We start from the raw sequence: 15,977 nt of genomic DNA on the forward strand, positions 1-15,977 counted from the left end.
TGTATTCTTAAAGTGTGTCAGTTCAACATATATAATGCAACTGTGTAGTTTGAGCTTCATGCATATTATGTATGTAGATATTTAGTTGCAATTCCAGTTACAGCACAAAGCAGTTCTAAAATTCCATCTTTCACCATACATACAATTGTGAAAAGTTGCTATGTTGCAACTTAATTTATTCCAATTCCCAAGTGCAAGCCTGACATGCAAAACTGTTGCTTAAAGGAACATGTGAACATAGGACTTGGGAGAGGGAGTAGGCCATTTGGCCCTTGGAGCCTGCTCCATCATTCAATAAGATTTTTGCTGATCTAGCTGTGTTGTCAATTCCACTTTCCTGTCTGCTGTCCCCACCCACAATAACCTTTGACTTCCTTGCTTTTCAAAAATCTGTCTAACTCTGTCTTGAATAAATTCGATCACCTAGCCTCTGCTGCTTTCTGGGGAAGAGAATTCCACAGGCTAACAACCCTCTTGAGAGAAAAAAAATTCTCCTCATCTCGATTAAAAGGGAGACCTCTTATTCTTAAACTGTGTCCCCTAGTTCTAGTCTCCCACAAGAGGAAACATCCTTCCTGTATCCACCCTATCATATCCCTTCAGGATCTTATGTTTCAATAAGATCACCTCTCTTTATTCTTCTAAAACTCCAATGGGTATAGGTCAACCTGTTCAACCTTTCTTCATAAGATCCAAGGGCAGAATTTTTCGCTCGGCGGGTGGGCACACGCCCGACCAGCTTGAGCATGAAATGATGCGCATCGACGTCGGCCAAGCGTGCCAACGTCAAGACACAGTCACGTGATAGTTCGGTCAGCGGGCACACTGAAGTCAGCAGCACACCCACCAACAATTAAAAGGCCATTATGGCCATTAAATAGTCAATTAACTTCAATTTTTTGCTGCCCATCCAATGTAATGGTTGGCAGGCAGGCGAAAAGGCCAAGTGGCCTTTGCAATTTTTTGGAAACCTCATCCACGGGTGAGATGAGGTTCCAAAAGCAAATAAAGATAAAATAAAAGTTTTAAAATTTAATTAATAACATGGCCCTGCTCATGTGACAGAGGTCTCCCCGCCCCAAGGAATGAGGTGAGTGAACATTCTCTGAACAGCTTCTAATGCAATTGTATCAGCTTTCAAATAAGGAGACCAAAGCTGTGCACAGTAATCCAGATTTGGTCTCACCAAGGCCCTGTACAGCTGCAGTAAAACTTACCTACTTTTATATTCCATTCCCCTTGCAATAAATGCCAACATTCCATTTGCCTTCCTAATCGCTTTCTGTATCTGTATGCAAACCTTTTATGATTCATGTACCAGGACACCCAAACCCGTCTGTACCACTAAGTTTTTGCAATCTCTCTCCATTTGAATAGTATATTGCTTTGTTATTCCTCTTGCCAAAGTAGACAAGTTCCCACTTTATGTTCCATCTGTCAAACATCTGTCCATTCATCTTTTTAAAAAAAAAATATTCTTTCATGGGATGTGGGTGTCGATGGCAAGGCTAGCATTTGTTGCCCATCCCTAATTGCCCTTGAACTGAATAACTTGCCAGGCCATTTCAGAGGGCATTTAAAACAATCACATTGCTGTGGATCTGGAATCCCAATTAGACTAGACTGGGTAAGGATGGCGGATTTCTTTTCCTAAAGGGCATTAGTGGAACAGATGGGTTTTTACAACAATCAGTGATAGTTCCATGGTCATCATTTACTGAAACTAGTTTTCAATTCCAGGTTTTATTAATTGAATTTAAATTCCACCAACTGCCATGGGATTTGAACCCATTTCCCCAAATACTTAGTCTAGGCCTCCAGATTACTAGCCCAGTGACATTACCACTATGCCACCATCCTCCCATTTATCTCTTTGCAGACTCTCTACCTCCTCTTGACAACTTACTTTCCTACCCATCTTGGTATCATTGGCAAATTGATTGTAAATAGTTGAAGCCCCAGCACTGATCCCTGTGCAACTCCCATAGTTACAGCTTGCCAACCCGAAAAAGACCCATTTTTCACTACTACTCTGCTTCCTGTTAGCTAACCAATCCTTTATCCATACTAATATGTTGCCGACTACACCATATAATCTTATTTTGTGTAGCCACCTTTGAAGTGGCACCTTTATCAAATGCCATCTGGAAATCCAAATATACCACATCAACAGGTCCCCTTTATCCATCTTGCTGGTTACTTCCTCAAAAAAACTCTGATAACTTAGTTAAACATGATTTCCCTTTCACAAAGCCATGTTGACTCTACTTGATCAAATTATGACTTTCTAACTATCCTGTTATAATTTCCTTAATAATGGATTCTAGCACTTTCCCTATGACAGGTGTTAGGCTAACTAGCTTGCAGTTTCTTGCTTTCTGTCTCCCTACTTTCTTGAATAAGGAGGGAGACAGAAAGCAGGAAAATACTTTAAGGAGACTTGCCACTTTTTGAGCCTGGGGTTTTCACTTCTGAGTCCGATTGGTTTTTAAGCACATTGACCACTGAACCCAGTTTGTATTATGGGTCGCATTGCAGATCCAACGTTTCTCTTGCCTTCACTGAGTAGGGCACAATCGAAAAGAAGTCTTCCATTGTTATTGTCTGTAACCAAATGGGCTTGAACAAGATGTACCCTCCCATGATTCAGGAAGAGTACAAAATCTCACTGCTTTAAAAATGTGAAAACTTTTTCGATTGATTATGAAAGCAGCACTAGCCATTGGATGATATCAACAATTCCAGAATGTAGCTATGGTCTTTGCATGCAAAGTTGAGAAAATAGTGTAAGATTGCGATACTTTTCATGAATGCTGGCACTTGCCATGATATGACTCTTAACCTTTTACATGAGGACTCAATTTTTTTTTTTTTTTTTTACAACTACCTGTATTTATATAACTCATTTAACATAGTAAGTGTCCCAAGGTGCTTCACAGGAGCATAATCAGAGTAAAATTAACACTGAGCCAGAGAAGGCGATATTATGGCAAGTGACTAAAAGGTTGGTCAAAGAAGTAAGTTTTAAGGAGCATCCTAAAGAGGAGAGAGAGTTGGAGAGACATGGAGGTTTAGAGAGGAAATTCCAGAGCTTGGGCTGGATGGTTGAAAGTATCGCTGTCAGTAGTGGGGTGAAGGAAGATAGAGGTAGACGAGGCCATAGGAGCATATGAATTAGGAGCAAGAATAGGCTATTTGGATCATTGAGCTTGCTCCACCATTCAATAAGATCATGGCTGATCTGATTGTAGCATCTACGCCTGATAACCTTTGACTCCCTTGTTAGTCAAGATTCTATCTATCTATGCCTTAAAAATATTCAGTGACCCTGTCTCTACTGTTTTCTGTGGAAGAGTTCCAAAGACTCAAGATTGTCTGAGAAAAACGGTGTCCCCCTAGTTCAAGACTAGAACTGGGGGGAACATAGAATTCTCAGAGGGTTGTAGGCTGGAGGAAATTACAAAGATAGAGAGGGTCAATGTCATGGAGGGATTTGAACATAAAGATGAGAAATTTTCAAATCCAAGCATTTATGGAACTGGGGCCAACGTAGTTCAGTGAACATAGAGGTACAGGGTGAATGGAAACTGGTAACTGGCAAGAAAATCATTGACCCAGAAAAAGCTGAGGATGATGGGGAAGAGATTTCTGACAGTTTGAATGAGGCAGAGTTTTATCTTTTCGCTTCACTGATGGTGGGAGACGACTTAACAGAGCAGGAAATTCATTAAGTTAGGAAGGTATACAGTGCACCATGTGTTCTGTTGATTCATTGAGTTAAAATTACAGAGACGTGGTTGCAGGGCGACAAAGATTGGGTCCTAAATATTGAGGGGTACATGACATTTGAGAAGAATAGGAAGCTAGGTAAATGTGGAGGAGTAGCACTGTTAATCAAAGAGGGTATTGTTGCAATAGTTAGAGATGACCTTGGTTCAGGAGATCAGGATGTAGAATTGGTTTGGATTGAGATGAGGGATAGTAGGGGAAAATAGTTATTGGTGGGAGTGGTCTACAGGCCCCTTAACAGTGGCCAACATATAGGAAAAAGTATTCAAGAGAAAATATTGTGTGCTTGTGATAAAGAGACAGCAATGATCATGGGTGATTTTAATCTACATATAAACCGGAAAAATTAGATTGGCAGTAGTAGCCTGGATGAGGAATTCTTAGAATGCTTTCAACATAGTTTCTTAGAGCAACATGTTATGGAACCAACCAGAGAGCAAATTATATTAGACTTGGTATTGTGTAATGTGACAGGATTAATTAATGACCTCCGAGTAAAGACACCCCAAGGTAGCAGCGACCACAATATGATTGAATTTTATACCCAGTTTGAAAGGGAGGAGAGTGGGTCTAAGACTAGTATCTTAAACTTAAATAAGGACAATGATGTGGGGATGAAAGCTGAGCTAGCTGAAGTAAACTGGGATACTAGGCTAGAGGATAGATCAATAGAGAAGCAGTGGCACACATTTAAGGCAATATTTTAGATTATTCAGAATAAGTACATTATTATAAAGGAAAATTCTAAGGGGAGGACCCACCATCCGTGGTTGACTAAAGAAGTTAAGGAAAGCATCAAACTTAAGGAAAAAGCATAAAGTTCCACAAAGATGAGTGGCAGGACAGATGATTGGTCAGAATATAAAGAACGGCTGAGAATGACTAAAAGATTAATCAGGAGGAAGAAATTACAGTATGAGAGGAAACTAGCTAGAAATGTAAAAATGGATAGCAAGAGTTTCTACAGGTATTTAAAAAGGAAAAGTGTAAGTAAAGTGAGTGTTGGTCCTCTAGAGAGTGACAGTGGGGAATTAATAGTAGATAATAAGGAAATGAACAAATATTTTGCTTCTTGGCTGACTATCGAGGATACAAAAAGCATTCTGGTAATGGCTACAAATCAGGAGGTGAAAGGGAGAGAGGAACTTAGTGAAATTGAAATCATTAGGGGAACGGTACTGAGCAAATTGATGGAGCTGTGGGCTGGCAAGTCTTCCGGTCCTGATGGACTACATCCTAGGGTCTTAAAAGAGGTGGTTAATGAGGTATTCGATGAGCTGGTGTTAATTTTCAAAATTCGCTAGATGCTGGAAAGGTTCCATCAGACTGGAAAGTAGCAAGTATAACCCTTCTATTCAAGAAGGGAGGGAGGCAGAAAACTATAGGCCAGTTAGCTTGACGTCCGTTTGGAGAAGTTGTTAGAATTGATCTTTAAGGAGTTATAGCTGGGCACTTAGAAGAGCTCCAGGCAATCAGGAAGAGTCAGCATGGTTTTGTGAAAGGAAAATCATGTTTAACCAATTTATTGGAGTATTTTTTTTGAAGGAGTAACAGTGGATTAAGGGGAGCCTGTAGACATACTGTACTTGGATTTCCAGAAGGCATTTGATAAGGTGCCTCATCAATGTTATTACAGAAAATAAGAGCATATGGTGTAGAGGGTAACATATTAGCATGGATAGAAGATTGGCTGGCAGAAAGCAGAGAGTATGCATAAATAGGTATTTTTCAGATTGGCAGGATGTGACAAGTGAAGGCGCACCGGGGTCTGTACTGGGGCCTCAACTTTTTTACGATTTACATCAATGACTTAGATAAGGGGCGTGAAGACATGGTAGCTAAATTTGCAGATGACACAAAGGTTGAGTATGTTATGAAGAGGACATGAGGTTGCAGATGGATGTAGATAGGTTGAATGAGTGGGCAAAGATCTGGCAGATGGAGCATAATGTGGGAAAGTGTGAAGTTGTTCACTTTGGCAGGAAGAACAAAAAAGCAGAGTATTACTTAAATGGAGAATGGCTGCATAATTCTGAGGTGCAGAGAGATCTAGGTGTTCTAGTACATGAGTCACAAAACGTTAGCATGCAGGTACCGCAAGTAATTAAGAAGGCTAATGGAATGCTATCCTTTTTTACGAGAGGAATTGAACATAAAAGTAAGGGTGTTATGCTTCGGTTATACAGGCCATTGGTGAGACTGCACCTCGAATACTGTGTGCCGTTTTGGTCTCCTTATTTAAGGAAGGATGTAAATGCATTGGAGGCGGTTCAGAGGAGGTTTACTAGATTGATACCCAAATGAGTGGGTTGTCTTATGAGAAAAGATTAGACAGACTGGGCTTATTTCCAATTGAGTTTAGAAGAGTGATGGGTAGAAGATCCTGAACGGCCTTGACAAGGTGGATGTCAAAAGGATGTTTCCTCTTGTGGCTGAGTCCAGAACTAGGGGGGACAGAGGTGAGGAGAAATTGTTTCTCTGAGGGTTGCGTGACTTTGGAATTCTTTGCCTCAGAAGATGGTGGAGGTGGGGCCATTTAATATTTTTAAGGCAGAGTTAGATTGATTCTTGTTAGGCAAAGGAATCAAACATTATCGGGGGTAAAAAGGGAATGTGGAAATCGAAACAAGATCATCAGTCATGCTCTTATTGAATGGCGGAGCATGCTCAAGGGGCCAAATGGTCTACTCCTGTTCCTATTTCTTATGTTCTTATGTAAAAGATAGTGAAAGCTTTGATGCATGTTTTATGCCGAGAGTGCAGATGTTGATGACTTCTGAGCACCAATAAAAATATCACAACCCTTTACAGCATAAACAAAATTTCTTCCAATGTGAGCATTTATCATTATATTTTAAGATGTTATATTGTATTCATCCTTGTAAGGTGTACAAAATTTAGGCAAACAAAGGTTGTTATTTAGCAGGCCAGTTTTTGTTGCTTCACATTCTATGGAAATTCACAGTTGTCCAGGGTGATTGCATGTAAACGAGTCCCACTGTGTCATCCACCTTGTTTAAAGGACTTTTTTTTTGTTCTTTATCTCCCAGGATAAATGCATTTGTACCAGTTTGCCTGTTATAGACTTGATAGATGCCATTGTACCTAATGCAATTCGCTATGAGCTGGTGAAACAGACTGACTTATCAGACACTGACAAGTTGACCAATGCTAAGTAAGTTTGATGTTGTTCCTAATGCTGTACCAATTACTTAAAAAAAATACCTGTGCCGAATTGGGATGGGTGATTCTTATTTAAAGTACCTTTTGAGACTGTTGTTTTGGATAGGAGTAAAACTACAAACCCTGGTTTCAAAATTAAGTGTATTTTAAAAATTGAAAAAAGACCTGCATTTATATAGCTCCTTCATGACCAGGATGCCCAGGATGCTTTACAGCTAGTGAAATATTTTTGAAGTGTCATCACTGTTGTAATGTAGGAAATGCACAGCAAGCTCCTGCAAACACACTGGCCTGGATTTTCCAGCCCCGCCCGCCATTGGGATCATGTGATCCCACTGAAAGTCGATGGATCTTTAGTTGTCCCGGTCCTGCTGCATCCTGCGTGGTGGGTCCCACCATGGTGCGGCCGGAAAATCCCAGCCAATGTGATAATGGCCAGATGTTGGTTGAAGGAATAAATGTTGGCCAGGACATTGGGGGGGTGGGGGGGGGGTGGCGTGTGAGGTGGTGTAACTCCACCACTCTTCTTTGAAATAATGCCATGGGATGTTTTACACCTATCTGAGGGGCATACATTACCTCAGTTTAATGTCTCTCTGAAAGACAGCACCTAATAACTATGAGGTGCCCTTTTGATTTTTTTGTATTTTTATCCACCAGATTTGCTTGTATTAAACTAAAATCCAATAGAATTTATGTATTTCACCCAGCCTTTTCAACTGATAAGTAAACAGGAGAAAATGCTGCTTGAAATGCAGTTACCGTCCCCTCTTACCCCATCTCCCAAAGTCAATTAAATGCAAATGATCAAGTAGATGGACATCCTATTTTGAATTGTTTTAAAGGAGTTCCAATTCTATTTTAAAACAAAAATACCTGGAAAAACTCAGCAGGTCTGACATCATCTGCAGAGAGGGATACAGTTGATGATTCGAGTCCGTATGACCCTTCATCAGAACTAAAAAATATAGAAATGAGATGAAATATAAGCTGGTAGAGTGGGGTGGGACAGGAGGAGCTCGATAGGGGGCCAGTGAAATGCGGAGGCCAGGAAGAGACTGCTAAAGATGTCATAGACAAAAGGACAAAGGGATGTTGACGGTGGATGTGCTAATGGGGACATTAAGGGTAGCAAACAGGACAAGCTAGTGGCAGATGGCCCTAGTAGGGGTGGGGTGGGGGGAAGAGATCGAAATGGGCTAAAAGGTGGAGATGAAACAATAGATCGAAATAAATTTAAAAATAGGTGGGAAAAGAAAAATATATATGTTTTAAAAAAAAATTATCAATTATTGGAAAAAGGAGGTGGGGATGGAGGAGAGTGTTCATGATCTGAAATTGTTGAACTCAATATTAAGTCCGGAAGACTGTAAAGTGCCTTGTCGGAAGATGAGGTGCTGTTCCTCCAATTCTATTTTGTTGCTTGAGCTGGAGTAGGAGTTACTGCTTTTCCATTTTCTGTCACTGATAGTAATCAGTTCTGAACTGAAATGTCAGTGAGAAATGTTATTGCTAAAATGTTGAAAGGAATCTTTTAAAATGTTCGAGGAGTCAGTAACCTGGATGAGAACCCTCTACTATAATTTATCACAAGTAAGCTACAAAAATAATTGCGAACAAAATGCACCTCTCAAAATGTGGGCTGGTCGTAAAAAAAAAAACTAGAAGATGAAATGCAGGGCGGAGGAACAAAAGACACTTTCGAGAAGTAGCACTTCTAGTGTTAATTGAATACTCTTTAACGTGTGCTTGTCTCTTTCAGATATGCCATTTCAGTAGCACGAAAGATAGGCACTCGTGTATATGCATTGCCTGAAGATCTGGTGGAAGTGAAGCCAAAGATGGTTATGACTGTCTTTGCTTGCTTAATGGGAAAAGGATTGAAAAAGGTGTGAAAAGAACTGAGCATCATGTTCACATTGATCCTGTCTGCCATATCAAACCATTCAGAATCCTGCAAATCACGGAATTTATCTGTCATTCTATTTTTTAATCTTTTCACCAGAGGATATAATATAATTGGGAACAATTTCAGAAACAAAATACTAACTGGAAATCATTTTCCTTCTTGAGCACTAAGTTAACTATTGTCTGTGTATTTTAAGTTTTCTTATAGTTAATTTTCAATGTTGCTGTTAAGATTAAAACTTGCACTTATTTCAGTTTACGATTTATAACGCATCGTCTACCAGACAAGTTTGTGTATCTCCTGTGTTGCTTACAATGAAAATAATGTGTCCAAAGTTCTTGTAGCTGAGCATATTCATAATTGATCTGCTTTTTGGAAATAGCTGCTGTTTTGTAAATTGCCTCTATTATCGTTGAATTGCAAATATTTAAATATGTACAATGGGTTCTGTGGAAGGAGTCAGCTGTAATTCAATATGTGGCTTTTATGAGGATACAGAGAAATCAATCATGGCTTTAGTGATTTCGGAATGCCTGCGGTGCCCTGAGATTGAATTGCAACTTTTAACTTCAGCCGTAATTTCTGTTGAATGATAACCACGTAATTAAAGTTTAATCGGATACAGGTATGCTGTGTTACTGAAGATGCAGTGGTGCCACCTGAGCATATGGCTGCAAGTCCTGCTTGCAGCAGTGCTCACAAAATTTGTAATGTTGATCACAATTGCCACAAAGCAGAATTATGTACAATTCGTATGTGATGAAAAGCTTCAATCCTAATAAACCTATAACTCATTTGTGAAGAGATTGCATGCTTGAATCAGCATTTCTGTGTGTTTGGATCAGGTAATGCGGTAAGAGCACTCCATGCAGTTGCTCACATAATAGTATTGTACTGGGTGTACATTGCCATCTCATTAGCTGCAGATCGGGGATATATCTTTATTATTGTTTGGTTCCTATTATGAGAAGTTCCTTTAATATAGTGAGCTGCCTAAGTGTAGTTGAATTGGAAATTTCATTAAAATAATGGTTTCACAGCATGTAGTTCCACAGGTATACAGGTAACCTCTTTGTGCACTCCATTGCTTTCAATGATTTCAAACTTTTTTGGAGGAGTTGTTGCAAACCATTATTCAAAATGCATTTACAGCAGGATACTTGAATAGTTTACACAATCAATGCCATTGCAGCTTCAATGTAGCACCAGTAAAGTGAGTTAATGTTATCTAAATATTGGGGGCAGATGTTCAACTTGTCACTCAGGTACAAAAGAGCTATGGCAGATCAGCTGCAGTTTGATTTTCATTAACCCTTGGGTGGTTTATATAATGGATGGCATTGTGCAACATTAATTTTACGCTTAGGTGGCATGTTAAAAAATCTATTCCCATCTGTCTTACAACATAGCTATGTATGTATAAGATAGTTTGAAGTCATTTAAGGCTTTTTTGTTTCCTGTATGATGAATTAAAGCTGGAAACGGGAGCTGCCAGAGGTCACTATTGAACCAGAGTGGCACAATTACCTTATCCTGATCTGATCATTGAAGAGTAGCATATCCTGTTTTCAATACACTGTCATAAACCTGCTGAGAACGTACCTTAGTATGGCTCTAACTGGAAAATGTCATTTAAAAAAATTATTTACTTACGTTAGTGCAGTTGGGGACAAATCACTGGAATTGAATTACTAAAGCTTATCACTGCCTGTTCTGAAAATGGACTAGCTGCAAGGTTAAAATTTAATTGGGCATTTATTTTAAAATTGGTTTGTTCTGACCAAGTGACCTGTAAAAGAGCTTCACTTTAGTTATAACTCCATTTCAGTGATGGAATTCAAAGTTTATTATCTGATCTGTATGATGGAGCATTTAATAGAAACACATGTTGAATATCAAGTTGAGTAAACAGTTTTCATGACGTAAATGTATTTATTTATATCAGTAGACATCAAAAATGAGTGATTTTCAAATACAAGGCTTAAACGACTCGGCAAATAAAAAGATTCCAATATACAACTGGCCTATTTATCTGTACAACAAATTCATGTTTGTTTTTTTTAACATTCTTCTATTTTCTAGATTATGTATAGATATTTGGGAATGTGGGCACATTCCTATTCTTTTGGATCACACACCAGATTCCTGGAACTGGATTGCCTTTCTTTGGCATGGTTTTCGTTGTCAGAAAGTGTCTGGAGATACTGTGGAGTGTTTCTAGAGGGGTTGTGGTGAGTTCCTGGATTTGACGAAGACTGTTGCCACATCTTCATGGGGATGGCAGAAGATTAGGTGATCTGTCCAGAAATAGGCTGCAACAAGTATGGGGGCTGAAGTTGCAGTGCCTCTGAATCTTCAGCATGACAGGGAGATGAAACAGAGGCTACCGTGAGGGCAAGTTGGAGCCAGACTCTTCCTCCATGCACCTTGACAGTGACGAGAGGATGTCCAAGGCCAGACAATGCACTCAGCATCTCAGTGTGTGTGTGCCCATCAGCTTTCTCATGTATGCCACCTTAATGAGGACTTCATCCAAATGCCTTGTGGCAGGACTAGTGTGTGACTTCACCCTCCATTGAGCTGACTGAACCTTCCATTACCCCTGGTCTGGCTGCAGCTCACTGATGCCCAGTGGTTCACTATGTGCTGATCCTATCTCTGTACTGGCCTCCCAGGTATACACGGTTCTGTTATCTGAGCCTGTGACTGCAAATGTCAGGTCAGGAATGGAGCCTCTCCATCCATGGTGAGGTGTTGCTCTCCTCCTGGGGCCACTGTGGTTGGCATGTGGTGATTCTTGGGTGTCAGAAAGCAGGGGATGGTCGGGCTGAGGGAACGGGGCAAGTTGGGAAATGAGATGTCCCATCACTACCAACAGCTCACTCACCATGCCAGATAACAGGAAGAGGGTGAGCTGGGAGTTGAGAAGGGGCATAAGGTTGAAAATGTATCATCATTCTTAATGTTCTCACCCAAGCCAGGTATCACAGGCACTGCCCCAGCTGGCACCATAATGCAGAGATCCTTTCCACCATAGGGCTCGGGCAATGCAGATGTCCTGGTCCTCCACTAGCTCTGCTCTGCTGCCTTCTATTGTGTCCCACCTTGTCCTGCAAGAGAGAAAGCAGAATATCAGTGATTGTGCTGCACTGAGCCTGACAGAGCTGCATAGCTGGAAGTATGTGAAGGCAGCAAGAGGTGACTGAGAGGCCAGCAGCATTGGTAAAGTGAGCTGGGAGTTTCTGGCTGTTAGACATGAGTGCTTAGTGCCAAGACTTCTAATGGATGAGTGCTGTGGGGGTGGGGGGGGGGGGGGGAGATGGGTGGCGCATTGCGCAGCATGAGAGCCTGGTAGTTTGGTGGATAGGAAATGTCAAGATGCATTCACTGAACTTGACCACCCATGTGAGATCATTACACTTCTTGTGGTACTGCTGCCAGGTGCTGGGGTCCAAATCCAGGAATTGACCTCCCCTGGCCACTTGGTCCCAATCCCTTCTCAGGTGCACCTTGATGGCCGGCCGCTTGGCCCCATGTAGAATCATTTGTCTCCTGTGTACCTCTGCCAAGAAGGCCTCCAGCACTGCAACAATGACCCTGGGACCCTCTCTTTGCCTTGGTGTTCCATTTTCCTGGTTTAGAATTGCAGCACCAGCATTCAGCAGCCTCCTGTCATTCAATGCAGCTTCCCTTTAACAGGCTGCCTTGTAGAACGGCTGGTTGTTCCATGTGCTATCAGCACAAAGCTGTAAAAACAATAACAATAGGGTAATTATATTAGGCGATTTCAACTTTTCCAACATTAATTGGGATAGACAGTGTTAAGGGCTTAGATGGAGTGGATTTCTTGAAATGTGTACAGGAGAACTTTTTAGGTCAATATGTAGAGGGTCCAACAAGGGACGGCGCATTGCTGGACCTAATTCTGAGGAATGAAGCCGGACAGGTGGCTGAGGTGGTGGTGGGGGAGCATTTTAGTGATAGCGACCACAGCATGGTACAATTTAAGCTTGTTATAGACAAAGAAATAGACAAGTTGCAAAAAAATGTTTTGGATTGGGGGAGAGCGGATTTTAGTAAAATAAGGCAGGATCTGGCCAAGGTAGACTGGGAACAGCTACTTGTGGTTAAATCTACAGAGGAACAGTGAGGGGTGTTCAAAAAGGAAATGGGGAGGGTACAGGCTCAACATGTTCCCTCTAGGGTGATAGGAAGGAGTAACAAGCCCAGAGAACCATGGATGACCAGAGATATTCAGGATATGATGAGAAGGAAAAGAGAGACTTTTGGGTACAAGGGAAGCAAATCGGCAGAGGCATTAGTGGAGTACAGAAGGTGCAGGGTGGAGCTTAAGAAAGCAATTAGGAGAGCAAAGAGGGGATATGAGAAAGCTCTGGCTGGTAAAAGTAGGGAAAATCCCAAGATATTCTATAAATATATCAATGGGAAGAGGATAGCCAGGGAAAGAGTAGGGCCCATTAGAGGACCATGGAGGCAACCTATGGGTGGAGCCGGAAGACATCGGTAGAGTGTTGAACGAATACTTCACATCCATCTTCACCCAAGAGTATGAGGATGAAAGTATGGAACTTGGGGAGAGTGCAAGGTTCATGAGCAAACTGATATAGGGAGTGACAAGGTATTGGAGGTGTTGGCAGGCTTAAAAGTGGACAAATCTCCAGATCCAGATAATGTGTGTCCCAGATTGCTGAGGGAGGCAAGGGAGGAGATCGCAGGGGCTCTGACCCAAATTTTTAAATCCTCTCTGGCCACGGGGCAAGTGCCAGAGGACTGGAGAACAGCTGATATGGTTCTGCTATTAAAGAAGGTATGTAGAGATAAGCCAGGGAACTACAGGCCAGTGAGTCTCACGTCAGTGGTAGGGAAACTATTGGAGAAAATTCTGAAGGAGAGGATCTATTTCCACTTGGAGAGGCAAGGTTTGATCAGGGATAGTCAGCGTAGCTTTATCAGAGGGAGGTCATGCCTAACAAATTTGAATGAATATTTGAGGAGGTGACCAGGTGTGTAGATGAAGGTAGTGCAGTTGATGTAGTTTATATGGATTTCAGCAAAACCTTTGACAAGGTCTCACATGGGAGACTTATAAAGAAGGCAAATGCACATGGGATACAGGGTAATTTGATAAGGTGGATTCAAAATTGGCTTAGTTGTAGGAGACAGAGGGTGATGACAGAAGGATGCTTTCATGACTGGAAGCCGGTGTCCAGTGGCGTACCACAGGGACCTGTGCTGGGTCCCCTATTATTCATCATTTATATAAACGACATAGACGACTATGTGGGGGGTAGGATTAGTAAGTTTGCAGATGACACAAAGATTGGCTGGGTAGTTAACAATGAGGTTGAGTGTCTTGGGCTACAGGAAGATATAGACGGGATGGTCAAATGGGCAGTTAAGTGGCAGATGGAATTTAACCCTGAAAAGTGTGAGGTGATACACTTTGGAAGGAGTAATTTGACAAGGAAGTATTCAATGAATGGCATGACACTAGGAAGTTCTGAGGAACAAAGGGACCTTGGCGTATGTGTCTATAGATCTCTGAAGGCGGAGGGGCACATTAGTGGGGTGGTGAAAAAGGCATATAGGACACTTGCCTTTATCAATCGAGGCATAGATTACGAAAGTAGGGAGATCATGTTGGAGTTGTATAGAACCTTGGTGAGGCCACAGCTGGAGTACTGTGTGCAGTTCTGGTAGCCACATTACAGGAAGGATGTGATTGCACTGGAGGGGGTGCAGAGGAGATTCACCAGGATGTTGCCTGGGATGAAACATTTAAGTTATGAAGAGAGGTTGGATAGACTTAGGTTGTTTTCGTTGGAGCAGAGAAGACTGAGGGGCGACCTGATCGAGGTGTACAAGATTATGAGGGGCATGGACAGGGTGGATAGGGAGCAGCTTTTCTCCTTAGTTGAAGGGTCAGTCATGAGGGGACGCAAGTTCAAGGTGAGGGGCAGGAGGTTTTGGGGGGATGTGAGGAGAAACATTTTTACCCAGAGGGTGGTGACGGTCGGGAATACGCTGCCTGGGGGGGTGGAGGAGGTGTGTTACCTCACATCCTTTAAAAAGTACCTGGATGAGCACTTGGCACATCATAACATTCAAGGCTATGGGCCAAGTGCTGGTAAATGGGATTAGGTAGGTAGGTCAGGTGTTTCTCACGTGTCGGTGCAGACTCGATGGGCCAAAGGGCCTCTTCTGCACTGTGTAATTCTGTGATTCTGACATAGTCACACTCTGTGATCCTCCATTTTGAACCTTGATGAGGAAGGATTTCAACTTGTATCTGCACAAACAATGTATCGGTCGTGAAAATGAACTGCTGTCATATAATTTTTGGTCAATTTTAACCTTTCCATCTGGTTTCCACCAGGCAGGTGGAAAATCAACTAAGTGACTTAGCCATTGAAGTCCTATCTGGATCCTGCTATCTTCAGTTTTGTCTTGCTCTTCTAAGCAAGTGACATAGGTACATGCTTGAAGCTGAGGGGAACTTGTTCGAATATCCAGATAAGGGTGGATCTAGAGGAGATAGCTAAATAATGATTTGTTACATTTTCTGGGGTGGATCCCATCTGGGCAAAGTATGGACAAGGAAGTGATTTCAAGCCATGCATCCCACTGTTTGCACTATAGGAACATTGATGCAGGGGCAGCCTGCTGAACCCACGGAAGTAGTTTAGGAAATCAGCACACAGCCAGGGATGTTTTGCAGAAAGCACATAGACTGCTTGCACTCAGATATAGCAGCAGGTCCTTCAAATCTCCACCCTGGTGAGGGTCCCAGGCAGAACCTGTCTTCGCTATGATAGTGACTGATAGAAACTCAGCTGGGGTCAATCGGGGCATTTCTGTCATGTGGAATTTCCCCTCCCCAACACCTGTGGATGTCTCCTATCAGGGATAGGGCAAGAACACCTTGGCCTGTTTGTCTGCCACCCTGAACATTTTCTAACTGGAAAACACAGATTATGTAATTCAAGGCCTTATGTTTGCCTGAAAGTTCACCATTTTTGAAACATGAACACAATTTGATCTTTTTGTCTTCACCTAATATGCTTTCTGAAGGTTA

General features: G+C 41.8%; 1 protein-coding gene across 4 annotated transcripts in view; it reads left to right on the top strand.

Moving 5' to 3' along the window:
- The window catches only part of LOC144693945 (plastin-1-like), a 139,425-nt gene extending 128,525 nt beyond the window's left edge, over positions 1 to 10,900 (top strand). For all 4 annotated transcript variants that reach the window (XM_078564204.1, XM_078564203.1, XM_078564205.1 and 1 more), the window contains exons 15-16: positions 6,840 to 6,964; positions 8,735 to 10,900. In XM_078564204.1, the coding sequence (XP_078420330.1) occupies positions 6,840 to 6,964; positions 8,735 to 8,867 (258 nt within the window). In that variant the 3' untranslated portion in view covers positions 8,868 to 10,900. The remainder of the gene's footprint in view (positions 1 to 6,839; positions 6,965 to 8,734) is intronic.
- Positions 10,901 to 15,977: the final 5,077 nt, after the last annotated feature.

This window comes from Cetorhinus maximus, chromosome 19, assembly GCF_964194155.1.
Source record: "Cetorhinus maximus chromosome 19, sCetMax3.hap1.1, whole genome shotgun sequence".
NCBI lineage: Eukaryota > Metazoa > Chordata > Chondrichthyes > Lamniformes > Cetorhinidae > Cetorhinus > Cetorhinus maximus.